The sequence below is a fragment of the Mauremys reevesii genome, unplaced genomic scaffold, assembly GCF_016161935.1.
Source record: "Mauremys reevesii isolate NIE-2019 unplaced genomic scaffold, ASM1616193v1 Contig59, whole genome shotgun sequence".
Lineage (NCBI taxonomy): Eukaryota > Metazoa > Chordata > Testudines > Geoemydidae > Mauremys > Mauremys reevesii.
The window spans coordinates 142,680-159,184 of record NW_024100872.1 but is presented as its reverse complement, the minus strand read 5'-3'; the positions used below and the strand labels follow the sequence as shown (position 1 = coordinate 159,184).

General features: G+C 44.9%; 1 protein-coding gene across 1 annotated transcript in view; it reads left to right on the top strand.

Moving 5' to 3' along the window:
- The window catches only part of LOC120394430 (ABC transporter F family member 4-like), a 120,974-nt gene that overhangs the window by 10,113 nt on the left and 94,356 nt on the right, over positions 1–16,505 (top strand). Inside the window, exon 3 of the mRNA XM_039518659.1 lies at positions 13,277–13,297. Coding sequence (XP_039374593.1) covers positions 13,288–13,297 — 10 coding nt within the window. The 5' untranslated portion in view covers positions 13,277–13,287. The remainder of the gene's footprint in view (positions 1–13,276; positions 13,298–16,505) is intronic.

The following is a 16,505-nucleotide window of genomic DNA, read 5'->3' as shown; positions in this document are numbered from 1 at the left end:
TTTGTGACTGTTCCTTTTAATTTCCATTTAACTAGCTCTCTCGTTTTCATGTAATGCCCCTTTTTTACTTTAAATGCTACTGTGGGGAGTTTCTTTGGCATTTCCCCCCACAAGAATGTTAAATTTCATTGCATTTTGGTTGCTATTACTGAGCAGTTCAGCAATTTTCACATATTGGACCAGAATCTGTGGTTCACTTAGGACTAAATCAATAATTGCCTCTCCCTATGTGGATTCCAGGGCTAGCTGCTCCAAGAAGCCGTCATTAATGATGTCTAGAAATTTTATCTCTGCATCCCATCCTGAGATGACATGTATCCAGTCAATATGGGGATAGTTTAAATCCCTCGATATATTCTGTTTTTAGAGCTTCTCTAATCTCTCTGATCATTTCACAGTCTCCATCAGCATGCTATTCAGGTCGTTGTAGTATATTCCTACCGCTATACTCTTAGTATTCAAGTATGGAATTTCTATCCATAAAGATTCTATGGATAGACCATTGGATGTGTAAAGGTGAGGGACTCACCCCTGCGGCACCTCTCCGGAAATTAGCTCTTCAGCCATTGGAGCTCCCTCTGTTGGCTGGTGTCCCACTACCGCTTGGTCCCTGTGTCCCTCCCGGACCTGGTGTCCTGTTATCTGGGATGCTGTCCCCTGGCAGTAACCCCTCACAGCCTCAGGGTCTCCCCCTCCCAAGGGAACCCCCATCCACTATCCCCACTTCACCTCAGTGTTAGGCTACTGCCAGTCCCTGTATAGCCCCCCGCTCACTGGAGCAGGCTGCAGTGTAAGCCACTCATCATAGGCAAAGGGGTTTGGACCTGCTGCCTCTGCCTACCGATAGGCTGCCCCCTGCAACCTTACACTATTTGGACTGTCATCAGGCCTGCAGCCTGGGGCTTTCCAGGCCAGAGCTTCCAGTTCCTCTGGCCCTTCCCCAGCCCTGCTCCAATCTAGGTTCCTTGCAAGGCCCTTCTCCCTCTACAGGCAGTGGGAGACTGACTGGACCCTGGACCCTGGCCTGACTGGGGCATGGCCATAGCTGAGCCTACTTTCCCCAATCAGCTCAGGCTTCTTGCCCCAGCCACAACCCTCTCCCAGGGCTGGTTTTAACCCTGTCGGGGTTTGAGCGAGTAACCACCCTGCTACAGATGCAAAGTAAACAAAGTCTTGGCAAAGTGCTATGAGTTTAAGGACCACATCATTTGGAAGATCAACGTAGTCTGCCAGTGTTGGGGTGTCTGATGCTTCAATAATCCAGGCCATGAAATTGTAAAATTCAACTGGCATGACAGATTTTGCAGCATCAACAGTTAAATCAAATGATGTTGGTGTCCAGGGACAACTCATTCCAAGACTGTCATCCGATGTGCTCTTGATGCTCATTGGAGCATTGTAAAAAGTCCTAGGTGACTGAAAATCAGTAGCTGATGTACTTACTTTTGATGATCTGTGGGGTGGTAGATCAGCTTGTGATTGAGAATGAATTCAATTCTCTAAACTCAGAGTTCTCTCTGTATCTGTTCCTGCCTCCATTTGATAAGTAAGCCTATTGATAAGCATAATTGTTAACAGTGTGGCAACATACATCATCTCACTAATGTTATTATGGTGTAGTGCATCACAACTGAGCAGAGGGAAGTCACATTTCAGGCTGTCAACTTCGTAATGAAAAAAAATGCATGATTTCTAAAAACGCGGTTCTTCACTGAGACAGATTATTTTTGTAAGGCATAAGTCTTGCTATTGTGTTTTAAATGTATACTTTACTATTGCATTCAAGATTTATTATACACCAAAAGGTTAGAAAAATCCTGTGAAGTTTACATTTCTATTTGTCTTTACCATGATTTTGCCTAAATGATTATGAAAATTTCTTCCTATACACTATAGCACTTCCCTGTTGTTGTAAGTTGCTGGCTGTGTGTGTGTTCCCTCTGTGTACTGCACCAGCTCTGTGCAGATAGCTGATACAGCAGACATCAATCAAACTGCCCAAAAAGATCACAACCTTGGTTCAGTAACGAAGGCATTTGGCCAGGTTTATTGTCAACGAAGGATGTTCATGGCACCCCATCTTAGGCAACCCCCCTACCAGAACCTCCCATCCCCTCCCCAGCACCTCTTGCCCCAAGTGGGCCCTGCCAATCAGCACCTCTCCCACCCTCCCAGTGCCTACTGCCAATCACCTGTCTCACGAAATCAGGAGGAGCCGAGGGGGGGAAGGGGGAGGAACTGGGGTGCAGCGCGCTTGGGGAAGAGGACAGAACTGGATGGGGAAGGTTGCAGGGTGGGGGTGGGAAAAGGCAGGGAAGAGGCAGGGTGGGGGCAGAGCAGAGATGGGAAGAAGCAGGATGGGGATGGGGCCTTGGGGGAAGGGTTGGAGTGCGTTCTGGGCAAGGCAGTGGATAGCAACCCCCAGCAGAAACTCAGCACCTATGCACCCCATAGATTTAAAAAAAAAATTAACGCTAATGTTATATATATATATGTTATATATATATATATATATATATAATACATAGGTTGAGAAAAAAGTGACTGTACATCTGGATATAGTGCTTAACTTATCTACAAATACAAAGTTTGTTTTTAAAAGTTCATAGAGAACATAATCAGCAATAACCCAAATTTAGGTGATTAGATTTAACAATACAGTTTAGATATTAGCATCCACATATTTGGGAACATCTCTCATGAAAAGTTGTACAGAGATTTGGTTGTGGAAAACAAAATATAACAAAGAGTGGAGATCGTCCCTCAGTAATTGAGAATAAGGTTGGTTGTCCATTTAGAAAATACAATCCATGAGGAAAATATTTCAGTTATTTTCTTGACTGCGCTTCTCATCGGCACTCCAGCTCATCCCTCCTGGTATTGCTGATGTCCAGTGATGTGTTCTATGTGGATGTCCCTCGACCACCTAATGGCATCGAACACCATGTTTTGCCACATCAGTCGAGCGTAACTTTGACCGATTACACATTCTCTCATCACTCGCTCCTTACTGGGGTCCTGTGTGCCTAAGGCTCTGATGATCAGTGCGTGGATCTAGACCAGGTAACCCTTATCTCTCAAGATTTTTGGCCAGAGAAGAATATTTCTCTACCTTTCAAGCTCGGGCATCGTGGAAGGCCAGGGTTCTGTCCTCGAAGGGCACTGTCATCTTCCGGTCCTCATTGGTGATGACAATGTCTGGTTGCAGTTGCCTGTCAGTTCTGGGGGATGGCGGAGTTTACAGCAACCTTCCCCACGGGTGGCAGGATGGCTCTGGCTAGGCGATCTTGGATCGTATTGTGTTGCAGCAGCCAAGCTCTCGAATGGGGATTGCATGTACACAGGGTAGCGTCTTGTTGGCGTAGCTTGTTCCAATTCCCATGACTGACAGCTCTGTTTAGCGGAATGCAGTTGAGACAGGCCCTGTGGATGAACCTCCAGTCAGCAAATCATGTGAAGTTGCTCCCAGGGAGAAAGTGGCTGCTGGCATCCCACTTTCACATCACCTCAAACGCCTGCCCTGGTCCAGCTTCCGTTTCAGGTTTTCCACATATTGGCAGTGGATGGAATCCTTCAGGGTCCTCTTCAGCATGGTTCTAGCCCTCGGAGAGATGATGGTGTGCTCCATGTTCTTCACCTGTGGTACCAGGACTTCCAGCTCCTGGCGTTCATCGCACCACATCCAGTAGCAGCCGATACGCTTCTCCAGTTGTCACATAGTGTTGCGGGCACGAGTCCAGAGAGAAGCAAATCTCCCCTGTCTCTTCCAAATTCACCTTCCAATGAGCCGCTCAGGTAGGTAGTGACATCTTGGTTGGAGGGAGTCCTGGTGATTCACCTCTTGATGGCATCCTGCAGAGCACTCTCCATGATGTTCCTCACCGTGGCATCTGGGCACTTCAGAAGGTGTAAGGCGTGAGTGATCATGGCAATGTCAGACAGATCACCTACTTGGGGGACGTTGGCACCGCCCTGCCTGTGTGAGATGTACACCAGTTCATTGCTGGCCCTCTGGGGAAGAAACATCCACTTCTTCACCAGCTGCCAGATGGTGTTGTCTGCCTTGTTAAGAGGTAATAATAATTGGAGATATACCAATCTCCTAGAACTGGAAGGGACCTTGAAAGGTCATTGAGTCCAGCCCCCTGCCTTCACTAGCAGGACCAATTTTTGCCCCAGATCCCTAAGTGGCCCCCTCAAGGATTGAACTCACAACCCTGGGCTCAACAGGCCAATGCTCAAACCACTGAGCTATCCTTCCCCCCATGGCAGAGCCCCTCAGGATGAATGAGATATGGGGGATCAGGGAGGTGTTCAAGGTGTTGATCTTCTGCCATGGTTCCAGTAGGGGGGAGTCTATCCTGGCCACATCTCATAGGATTTCCGCGATGGTATCCTAAGGTGTCTGCTGAACGCGGAAACCCGAGGGTGTGTCAAGATGTTGGTATGCCTGCCTGTTCTCAAGGAAGATCATGGATTCACCCTGGATCTGAAATAGTGTCTCCTGGACTGAATCCCTTCTACTGTCATTGATATGCAAGGATGCACACTACTTGTCATTGAAGCGGAGTCCCAGTCACTTGGCTGCCTGGCTGGTTATGTCATAGAAACATAGAATCATAGACTTTAAGGTCAGAAGGGACCATTATGATCATCCAGTCTGACCTCCTGAACAAAGCAGGCCACAAAATCTCACCCACCCACTCCTGTAACAACCCCTTAACCTATGTCTGAGTTACTGAAGTCATCAAATTGTGGTTTAAAGACTTCAAGATGCAGAGAATCCTCCAGAAAGTGACCCATGCCCCACGCCACAGAGGAAGGTGGAAAACTCTCAGGGCCTCTGCCAATCTGACCTGGAGGAAAATTCCTTCCCGACCCCAAATATGGCAGTCAGCTAAACCTTGAATATGTGGGCAAGACTCACCAGCCAGACACCCAGGAAAGAATTCTCTGTAGTAACTCAGATCTCACCCCATCTAACATCCCATCACAGTCCATTGGGCATATTTATTGCTAATAGGCCTGGTCTACACTGTGGGGGGTGTCACTGTAAGATATGCAACTTCAGCTATGGGAATACCGTAGCTGAAGTCGACATATCTTATTTCGACTTACCTCCCATCCTCACGGCATGAGATCGAAGGCTGCAGCTCCCCCGTCGACTTCGCTACTGCCCCTCACTATGGTGGCGTTCCGGAGTCGACGGGGAGCACATTTGGGGATTGATATATCACATCTAGATGAGACGCGATGTATCAATCCCTGATAAATCGGTCGCTACCCGCCGATCCAGAGAGTAGTCTGGACGTACCCATAGTCAAAGATCAATTAATTGCTAAAATTAGGCTATGCCATCATACCATCCCCTCTATAAACTTATCAAGCTTTGTCTTGAAGCCAGATATGTCTTTTGCCCCCACTGCTCTCCTTGGAAGGCTGTTCCAGAACTTCACTTCTCTGATAGTTAGAAACCTTTGTGTAATTTCAAATCTAAATTTCCTGGTCGCCAGCTTATATCCATTTATTCTTGTGTCCACATTGGTACTGAGCTTAAATAATTCCTCTCCCTCCCTAGTATTTATCCCTTTGATATATTTATAGAGAGCAATCATATCTTCCCTCAGCCTTCTTTTGGTTAGACTAAACAAGCCAAGCTCTTTGAGTCTCCTTTCATAAGACTGGTTTTCTATTCCTTGGATCACCCTAGTAGCTCTTCTCTGCATCTGTTCCAGTTTGAATTCATCCTTCTTAAACATGGGAGACCAGAACTACACACAATATTCCAGATGAGGTCTCACCAGTGCCTTGTATAACGGTACTAACACTTCCTTATCTCTACTGGAAATCCCTCACCTGATGCATCCCATGACTACATTAGCTTTTCTCACAGCAATATCACATTGGCGGCTCAGTCATCCTGTGATCAACCAATACTCTGAGGTCCTTCTCCTCCTCTGTTACTTCCAACTGATGCACATTTGGCTCAACATGAAAATTGGCATTCTTGTTATTAATCCCTAAATGTATTACCTTGCATTTTTCACTATTAAATTTCATCCTATTACTATTACTCCAGTTTACAAGGTTATCCAGATCTTCCTGTATGATATCCCAATCCTTCTCTGTATTGGCAATGCCTCCCATTTTCCGCAAACTTTATCATCACATTCCCACTTTTTGTGCCAAGATCAGTAATAAAAAAGATTAAATAAGATTGGTCCCAAAACCGATCCCTGAGGAATTCCACTAGTAACCTCCTTCCAGACTGACAGTTCACCTTTCAGTGTGACCCATTGTAGTCTCCCCTTTAACCAGTTCCTTATCCACCTTTCAATTTTCATGTTGAGCCAAATCTTTTCCAATTTAGCTAATAATTCTCCATGTGGAACCATAACAAATGCCTTACTGAAATTGAGGTAAATTAGATCCACTGTGTTTCCTTTGTCTAAAAAATCTGTTACCTTCTCAAAGAAGATCAGGTTGGTTTAGCACAATCTACCTTTTGTAAAACCATGTTGTATTTTGTCCCAATTACCAGTGACCTCAATGTCTTTAACTACTTTCTCCTTCAATTTTTTCCCCAAGACCTTGCATACTATAGATGTCAAACTAACAGGCCTCTAGTTACCCTGACCACTTTTTTTTTCCTTTCTTAAAAACAGGAACTATGTTAGCAATTCTCCAGTCATACGGTACAACCCCTGAGTTTACGGATTCATTAAAAAGTCTTGCTAATGGGCTTGCAATTTCGTGTGCCAGTTCTTTTAATATTCTTGGATGAAGATTATCTGGGCTCCTGCAATTTAGTCCCATTAAGTTGTTCGAGTTTGGATTCTACCTCGGATGTGGTAATATCTACCTCCATATCCTCATTCCCATTTGTCATCCTACCATTATCCCTAACCTCCTAATTAGCCTCATTAAAGACTGAGGCAAAATATTTGTTTAGTTATTGGGCCATGCCTAGATTATCCTTAACTTCCACTTCATCCTCAGTGTTTAGCAGTCCCACTTCTTCTTTCTTTGTTTTCTTCATATTTATATGACTATAGAAACTTTTACTATTGGTTTATGTCAAACATTTGTTGGAGACTCTCAGGGTTGTCTGCAATCAGGACCAGATCGTCTGTGTAGGCCAGGATATTCAGTCTGTTCTCGTATAGATCAAAATAACCTACACCACTGGAGATCATTCGAATGAGCTGCTCCGTGGCCAAGTTGAAAACAATGAGGCTCAGAGGCAGCCATGCTTCATGATGCTATGGATAGGAATTTTGAGTGTCTCTCCTTCTATGAAGCAGATGGTGGTGGTGCAGCCTTCACACAGTTCCAGAATCAGTTGGAGAAAGTTTTCAGGTATCCTGAACTCTCGCAGCATGGCAAAAATGTGCTAGTGGGGCAATGAATCTGAAAGCATTAGACAGGTTGAGCCATGCTATGTGGATGGCAAGTCTGAAGGGCAAAGTTGTGTTCATAGCAGCCTTCTCATCACGTGATGCCTTTCTGGATGGAGCTGATGGCTCCTCCGTTCACCAACCACTCTGTGATCTTAGTCATGAGGCAGTTGGCATACAGTTTGTACATGGTGGAATAGAGAGAGGGATATTAAGACATATATGCCCATTACAATGGACCTGCTCAGTAAGTGGCAGGACTTTCCGCTATCCCCTAGGCCAGACAAAGACATCCTTTCTGTGACCACTGCTTTATACACTAATACAAACAAAGCAGCAAAGAGTCCTATGGCACCTTATAGACTAACAGAAGTTTTGGATCATGAGCTTCCGTGGGTGAATACCCACTTCGTCGGATGCAAGTAGTGGAAATTTCCAGGGGCAGGTATATATATGCAAGCAAGAAGCAGGCTGGAGATAAAGAGGTTAGTTCAATCAGGGAGGATGAGGCCCTCTTCTAGCAGTTGAGGTGTGAAAACCAAGGGAGGAGAAACTGGTTTTGTAGTTGGCAAGCCATTCACAGTCTTTGTTTAATCCTGAGCTGATGGTGTCAAATTTGCAGATGAACTGAAGCTCAGCAGTTTCTCTCTGAAGTCTGGTCCTGAAGTTTTTTTGCTGCAGGATGGCCACCTTAAGATCTGCTATTGTGTGGCCATCTACACCAGCGACACCATCACAGGACCTAACCAGATCTGCGACACCATCACCGGTTCATTCATCTGCACGTCCACCAATGTAATATACGCAATCATATGCCAGCAATGCCCCTCTGCTATGTACATTGGCCAAACTGGACAGTCTCTACGGAAAAGGATAAATGGACACAAATCAGATATTAGGAATGGCAATATACAAAAACTTGTAGGAGAACACTTCAACCTCCCTGGCCACACATTTCCCTCTATTCGACATTGGTGAGGCCTCATCTGGAGTACTGTGTCCAATTTTGGGCCCCACACTACAAGAAGGATGTGGAAAAATTGGAAAGAATCCAGCGGAGGGCAACAAAAATGATTAGGGGGCTGGAGCACATGACTTATGAGGAGAGGCTGAGGGAACTGGGATTGTTTAGTCTGCAGAAGAGAAGAATGAGGGGGGATTTGATAGCTGCTTTCAACTACCTGAAAGGGGGTTCCAAAGAGGATGGATCTAGACTGTTCTCAGTGGTACCTGATCACAGAACAAGGAGTAATGGTCTCAAGTTACAGTGGGGGAGGTTTAGATTGGCTGTTAGGAAAAACTTTTTTTAATAGGAAGGTGGTGAAGCACTGGCATGGGTTATCCAGGAAGGTGGTGGAATTTCCTTCCTTAGAGGTTTTTAAGGTCAGGCTTGACAAAGCCCTGGCTGGGATGATTTAGTTGGGGATTGGTCCTGCTCTGAGCAGGGGTTTGGAGTAGATGACCTCCTGAGGTCCCTTCCAACCCTGATATTCTATGATTCTATGAAAAAGAATGGCTCAGATTTGGGAATCTCCCTCACATCTTCAGGTGTGAAGACCGATGCAAATAGTTCATTTAGTTTTGCCACAATAGCCTTATTATCCTTGAGTGCTCTTTTAGCATCTTCATCGTCCAGTGGCCCCGCTGGTTGTTTAGCAGGCTTCCAGCTTCTAATGTACTTTACTTTTTTTTTTTTTTTGCTATTACTTTGAGTCTTTGGCTAGCTGTTCTTCAAATTCTTTTTTAGTCTTCCTAATTATATCTTTATACTTCATTTGCCAGAGTTTATGATCCTTTCTATTTTCCTCACTAGATTTGAACTTGAACTTTTTAAAGGATGCCATTTTGCCTCTTACTGCTTCTTTTACTTTGTTGTTTAGCCACGGTAGCACTTTTTTGGTTCTCTTCCTCTTTTTTTTTTAAATTTGGTGTATACATTGTGGCAGAGCTCTGACCTTGGTCCCAGGGGTCCTGCGCTTCTAGGAGGTTTATGCTAGCCTCAGTGTGACCCTCCACATAGCCCTTCTCTCTCTAGGGCCAGGGTTACAGTCTACTGAGCCCTTTTCATCATGGGCCTGCAATGAGGTTGGTGAGAGAACTCCCACAGTCTCTGTCTCTGGAAGCTTATTTCAGAACAGCTTAGCCTCCTGTCCTGACAGGGGCCTGACTTCCCCTCCCAGGAGATGTTCCTGTAGTGGTAGGTTGGAGGGAACCTGGGCCCACTCTCTACTCCGGGTTCTGGCTCAGGGACCCTAATGGTAGCAGCTGTTGGCAGCCAACCTTTCACTGCCAGAGTTGCTACATTTGCCTGGGCCACTTCCCCACAGCTCTCCCGCTTCTTTCTTCTTCACCCTTACCTTAGGGCTCCCTTACCGATGATTTGAGGGTGTCTTCATTAACCAGCCCTTCAGCCGCACTTCCTTTTCTCTGGCTCCCTGGCTCTCCTCTGCCTAACTGGAGTGAGCCCTTTTTATAGTATCAGCAGGGCCTTAATTAGAATCAGGTGGTCACATTAATTTAATGGCCTCACCTGACTCTTTGCAGGTTAATTAGAGTCAGGTGTTCTCATTAGCCTGGAGCAACCCCTGCTCTGGTCAGTCAGGGAACAGAAAATTGTTAATCCAGTGGCCAGTATATCTGCCCTCTGCTATTCTGCTGTACCCAACTGGCCTGGGTCTATCACAACATTTAAATTGAGCCTCTATTATGATGCCTTTAAAAAGTTTTCATGCAGCTTGCAGGTATTTCACTTTTGATGCTGTACCTTTTAATTTATGTTTAATTAACTTCCTCATTTTGTGTAGTACCCCTTTCTGAAATTAAAAGCTACAGTGCTGGGCCACTGTGGTGTTTTCCCCATCACAGGGATGTTAAATTTAAGTATATTAATGTCACTATTACCAAGCGGTAATTACTCTCACCATTAAAAATGTACACCTTATTTCCAGTCTGAATATATCTATCTTTTTTTTATACTGAAAGACAAACTAATGCAGAGCAGAAGACAGGGCCGCCCGGGTTGTGGGGGGAGCAAGTGGGGCAATTTGTCCCAGGCCTTGGGCTCCGCAGGGGCCTCAGCGAGAATGGCTGAGGCTCGTCCCCGCCATCCTCACGGCGCCTCAGCAGTTCCTGGGCAGGCTGCAGCCATGTGGCTCTGGCGGGGCCCCTGAGTTCCACCCCCCTCAGAGCCGCGTGGTAAGGGAGCGGAGCTGTGAGCTCCATGCTGAGTGGAGTATCAGAGGGGTAGCCGTGTTAGTCTGGATCTGTAAAAGCAACAAAGAATCCTGTGGCACGTTATAGACTAACAGACGTTTTGCAGCATGAGCTTTCGTGGGTGAATACCCACTTCTTCGGATCCACTTCTTCACCACTTGCATCCGAAGAAGTGGGTATTCACCCACGAAAGCTCATGCTGCAAAACGTCTGTTAGTCTATGCTGAGTGGAGGGAGCTGAGCTCCTGGAACTCACAGCCCCGCCCCCTTATCACGTGGCTCTGAGCGGCGCGAAGCTCAGGGGCCCGCCGGAATCACACTGCAGCTGTCCAGGGATGCTCCTGAATGGGCTGAGGCTCCAGGTGAGGGGAGAGCCGGGGGTAAGGGGCCAGGGCCGGGGAGGGAGGGGTTGGATAAGGGGCAGGGAGTCCCAGCGACAGTCAGGCCACAGGGAGGGGGCAGAGGTTGGGGGGCCGTCAGGGGACAGGGAATGGGGGGGTTGGATTGTGGGCATTCTGGGGATCTGTCAGGACTCAGCCGGGGTGGTGGTTAATAGGGGTCAGGGCAGTCAGGGGACAGGGAGCAGGGGTAGGGTCCCGGGGTGGCGGTTGGGGGGTGGGGGATGGTCAGGGGGATGGTGAGGGGACAAGGAGCAGGATGGGTCAGGGATTCTGAGAGGGGCACAGGCAGTTGTGGGGCAGGAAGTGGGAGGGGGTCAGATAAGGGGCAGGGACAGGCTGTTTGGGAGGCACAGCCTTCCCTACCCTAAAGCTCATTCAGCAGTTTGAGGCTTGCAGAAGAGCCAAGCTGTTAGCTTTTCCATTAGGGCTCCCATCCCTTTCACTTCTCCCATGCCAAATTATAGTCTATATTTAATTTCACTGCCACAGGGAGATTCATGTCAGGGGAGGGGAGCTTCATTTAAAATTAGCCACTGGGGGAGGGATCACAAGAGAAGAGCAATATCCTATACCACCTACCTCCTTCCCAACCCTACCAAGGGAGACCCCCCCACTCCCCTGCATTCCCTGAGGCTTCAGAGGGGTTAATTCAGTGGTTCTCAAACTTTTATACTGGTGACCCCTTTCACATAGCAAACCTCTGAGTGCGACCCCCACCCTTATAAATTAAAAACACTTTTGATATATATAACACTATTATAAATGCTGGAGGCAAAGCATGGTTTGAGGTGGAGGCTGACAGCTCGCGACATCCAGTAATAACCTCGTGACCCCCTGAGGGGTTCTGACCCCCAGTTTGAGAACCCCTGGGTTAATTTAATTTTGGCACCCTGTGTCCATTCACATGCATGTGCTATTTTGAGCATTTCAGTTTTCACAACATAGGCTCATCCCAGATTCTGGAACAAGCTCAAATGCTCAATTTGTGGAGTATGTACATAAGCTATACTAAAGACAAACCCATAGTAACTGTCTCCAGTTTGTGAGGGACCCCATGGAGCTAGTCTCTAGGAAACAGATACATTCATGGAGGTTAAGTCCATTAATGGCTATTAGCCAGGATGGGTAAGGAATGGTGTCCCTAGCCTCTGTTTGTCAGAGGGTGGAGATGGATGGCAGGAGAGAGATCACTTGGTCATTACCTGTTAGGTTTACTCCCTTTGGGGCACTTGGCATTGGCCATTGTTGGTAGACAGGATACTGGGCTGGATGGACCTTTGGTTTGACACAGTATGGCTGTTCTTATGTTCTAAGCTAAATGAACCCAAAGTTATGGAGACAGATATGAGTCAAGGAAGCCAGCAGAGTATCAGAAACCTGGAAAAATCTCTGACTGGATGGGCTCAGGCGTTTAGTCACAAGCTGAGGTGGTTCAAAAGTTTTGGAATTTTTTTAAGCAGAATTTTTTTTATTGTGTTTTAAACAATCAAACACAGCAAGCAGCAAATATTTGGCCATACACTTCTGAAACCCCAAACCATATTCAGGTTTTGGCAGATTAATTTCAATTAAAGAAATTGTGAAGGAAAGCAGATATTGTCCGTGATTTTTTTCTGCTTTTTAAACCCCCCTAGTTTTCGATCCAGAAAAAGTTTTGATGGAAAATATTTGTCCAACCCTTTTAATGAGCTTTAGTGCCTTTTAGCACTAGCTGATTCTGAGAACCAGTGATACCTTGTAAAGAAGTTTTCTCAAAACTAGGTTTGTGCTGAGATGCAGAAGGTTTATTTTTCCCAGGGCTGCCCGTGGGGGTGGGGGGAGAGTTGGGAAGAGAATATAGTATTATATGGTATTGCAATTTTTTTTATGGAAGAGGCTCCTGAAATTGCTTTGCCCCAGGCCCCCTGAATCCTCTGGGCGGCCCTGGCAGAAGATGCATTCAGAGAGCCAATAAACCCTGAGGAATTCAAATAAATTGCAGCTGCTATACTGATGGTTTGAAAAATTCCCAGGACTATACATCCACTAAACTCTTGGAATTCCACCTGTGGAATTCAGACTTACATAGGAAAAGAAGAATGTCTGAGAACATGAGATCCTTAAACTGATTCATCTGGTGCTTGTGCTGTGTCAGAATATTACTGTACTGTAACTTTTGTTACTACGGATTGTTTAATATAGCAAACAATTTAGATGCGGAATAAGTGCCTTGTTTCTAACTCATTTGAAATTAAACAATATTCATATGTTGTTTTTCTCTTTCAGAAAAGCCAACAATGGAAAGAAGTAAGTACTGTTCTATGCATTGATTTCTGAAGTTGAATTGGTGTGATGAGTGCTCTATGATCCAGTTCTGTACTATACATTACTGGCTTCTCTGACTTCCCTTCAGAAATATTTGCTATATGTAACAGAGTTTTATTAAACCTCACAACCACTGCCCATTTGAATAATGGAATAGATTCCATGATACAAGGTTAACTAAGAGGCTTTGTTTCTCCATTGTGTGTAAAACATGGATTATATAGGGTGGTGTGACCGTAGAGCCCAGAGGCACCTCCCTGAGATCATTCAATCAGGACAAACTGCAAAGGATGGGATAGGTGATCCCCAAAACTGGTGGTTTATTCTAATAATTAGATTCACCAACCAGCAACAAAACAGTTTCTACAACACCTTAGTAGTTACCAAGAAGCCACAAAATACATTTCCCTCAAGCAATCCAGCCCTGGGCCACCCAGACATCCAAGTCAAATATGGTGAGGATTACTTAAAATCTTGTTCACCATATATAAAGTTATTCCAATCCCAAGGGACTGGCCACATTACCCACCAAGTCAATGAATATTTCAGACTTTACCCAAATCACGCACTTACAGACAATTCTTATTAACTAGTCTGAGATTTATTAAAAAGAAAAGAAGGTGTGTTTATGGTTAGAAGATTGTTATACCTACAGATAAGAATAAAGTTCTTAGGTCATTTTTATAGTAGAGATGATGAGGTGCTGAGCTGAAAAAAAGTTATTTCAGAATCAATTCCATAAATTATAATCCAATAGTCAGTGCATGAGCAGAATCTGTATAAATTCTTCCATGAGAAATAGCAGGGAAATCAAGAGCACACCTGGAGACCTCAGTTTTGTGACCTGAAACCTCCCCTGATAAGGTTCAAGCGGACTTGAAATGAAAAAAGATCAGGTCCCAAAGTTCTTTTATAGATCTCTGGCAGGCTGCAATAACCTCTTGATAGCAGGTAACACAAGGACTAGTAATGTACACTGTTGCTTTGAACAGTCAAGTCCTATTTCCTGTCTATACTCAGATAATTAGTTGTATTGATTAGCATAAGGCCATTAACCATCTAACGGTTCATTGGTAGTTTACTACAAACTTCAAAGAGAAATAAAGACAATGATATTATTACATCTCATGTTTCATCTAATTGCTAATATTCCCTGTTGATATCTGAATGATTAGAATACAGTAACGGACAGGAATAGAAGTTTGCTATCTACAAGCTAATAAAATCACATTGTTAACATCTAACAAGATACAGGTACATACAGGCCAATATAATTAGCATTTACTTCTAATTCTCTACAATACAGGTTTAAATTTCAAACACTCTGGCTTATCTAACATGACTTTGATAGTTATCTATAAGAGATTGCCCATGATTTCAATACTTCCCTTGCAAGTTCTTAAAGGTTGATCTGGAGCCACTTTAGCCTGCTGGTTGCTTTACCCCTTCTGTCTCAGTATCACAGGTGGGCTTTTCAAAAGTGCCTAAATCATTTAGGAGCACAACTCAGAGGGGGAGGGATAGCTCAGTGGTTTGAGCATTGGCCTGCTAAACCCAGGATTGTGAGTTCAATCCTCAAGGGGGCCACTTAGGGATCTGGGGCAAAAATTGGTCCTACTAGTGAAGGCAGGGGGCTGGACTCAATGACCTTTCAAGGTCCCTTCCAGTTCTAGGAGACTGGTATATCTCCAATTATTACCTAACTGTCACTGAAAGCCTATAGGACATTTGCTTCTAAGCAATTATATGGGGCCAGATACACAAATGAATCTAACCCCCAGATTTTGGCATCATTGAGATCCACAAACCCCACACTTAGCTTCAACCAAATCCTGTATGCACTCACTCAGTGCTAAATTTTGGGGATAAAAGTATCCTTGGTGCCTAAACTTCTGCATGTGCACTGCTGCCTTCCTCTAGGCTTCTGGCCGTCTATCTCCCACATAAACCCCAGAGCAATCTTTAAGCCAGGATAAAACATGATAGGCAAACCAGTTCTGCTTCTTTCTCTAAGTAGTCTTAAACTAAGATGAGGACAACCTATAAGCACTGTTTTGTCTGAACGCCATGGAAGGGAGCTGTTAACAATGTGCCACAGGCACCTCTAGAGAAAAGGCTTTACCTGACTGTGTCACAGGACATCTTTGAAATCATCCACGGTGGCTGTAGTGTATCTTTCCTCACTAAGATACAAGCCACACAAAGGCACGGCTCACCCCGTAACCATTCAGCACCACTGCGATTCATAGATTCTAGGACTGGAAGAGACTTTGAGAGGTCATTGAGTCCACTCCCCTGCTCTCATGGCAGGACCAAATACTGTCTAGACCATCCCTGATAGACATTTATCTAACCTACTCTTAAATATCTCCAGAGATGGAGATTCCACAACCTCCCTAGGCAATTTATTCCAGTGTTTAACCACCCTGACAGTTGGGAACTTTTTCCTAATGTCCAACCTAAACCTCCCTTGCTGCAGTTTAAGCCCATTGCTTCTTGTTCTATCCTTAGAGGCTAAGGTAACAAGTTTTCTTCCTCCTCCTTATGACACCTTTTTAGATACCTGAAAACTGCTATTGTGTCCTCTCTCAGTCTTCACTTTTCCACACTAAACAAACCCAATTACTTCAGCCTTCCTTCATAGGTCATGTTCTCAAGACCTTTAATCATTCTTGTTGCTCTTCTCTGGACCCTTTCCAATTTCTCCACATCTTTCTTGAAATAAGGTGCCCAGAACTGGACACAATACTCCAGTTGAGGCCTAACCAGAGCAGGGTAGAGCAGAAGAATGATTTCTCGTGTCTTGCTCACAACACACCTATTAATGCATCCCAGAATCACGTTTGCTTTTTTTGCAACAGCGTCACACTGTTGACTCATATTTAGCTTGTGGTCCACCAGAACCCCTAGATCCCTTTCTGCCGTACTCTTTCCTAGACAGTCTCTTCCCATTCTGTATGAGTGAAACTGATTGTAAATTCCTAAGTGGAGCACTTTGCATTTATCTTTGTTAAACTTCATCCTGTTTACCTCAGACCATTTCTCCAATTTGTCCAGATCATTTTGAATTATGACCATATTGTCCAAACAGTTGCAATCCCTCCCAGTTTGGTATCATCTGCAAACTTAATAAGTGTACTTTCTATGCCAATATCTATGTCGTTGATGAAGATATTGAACAGAGCTGGTC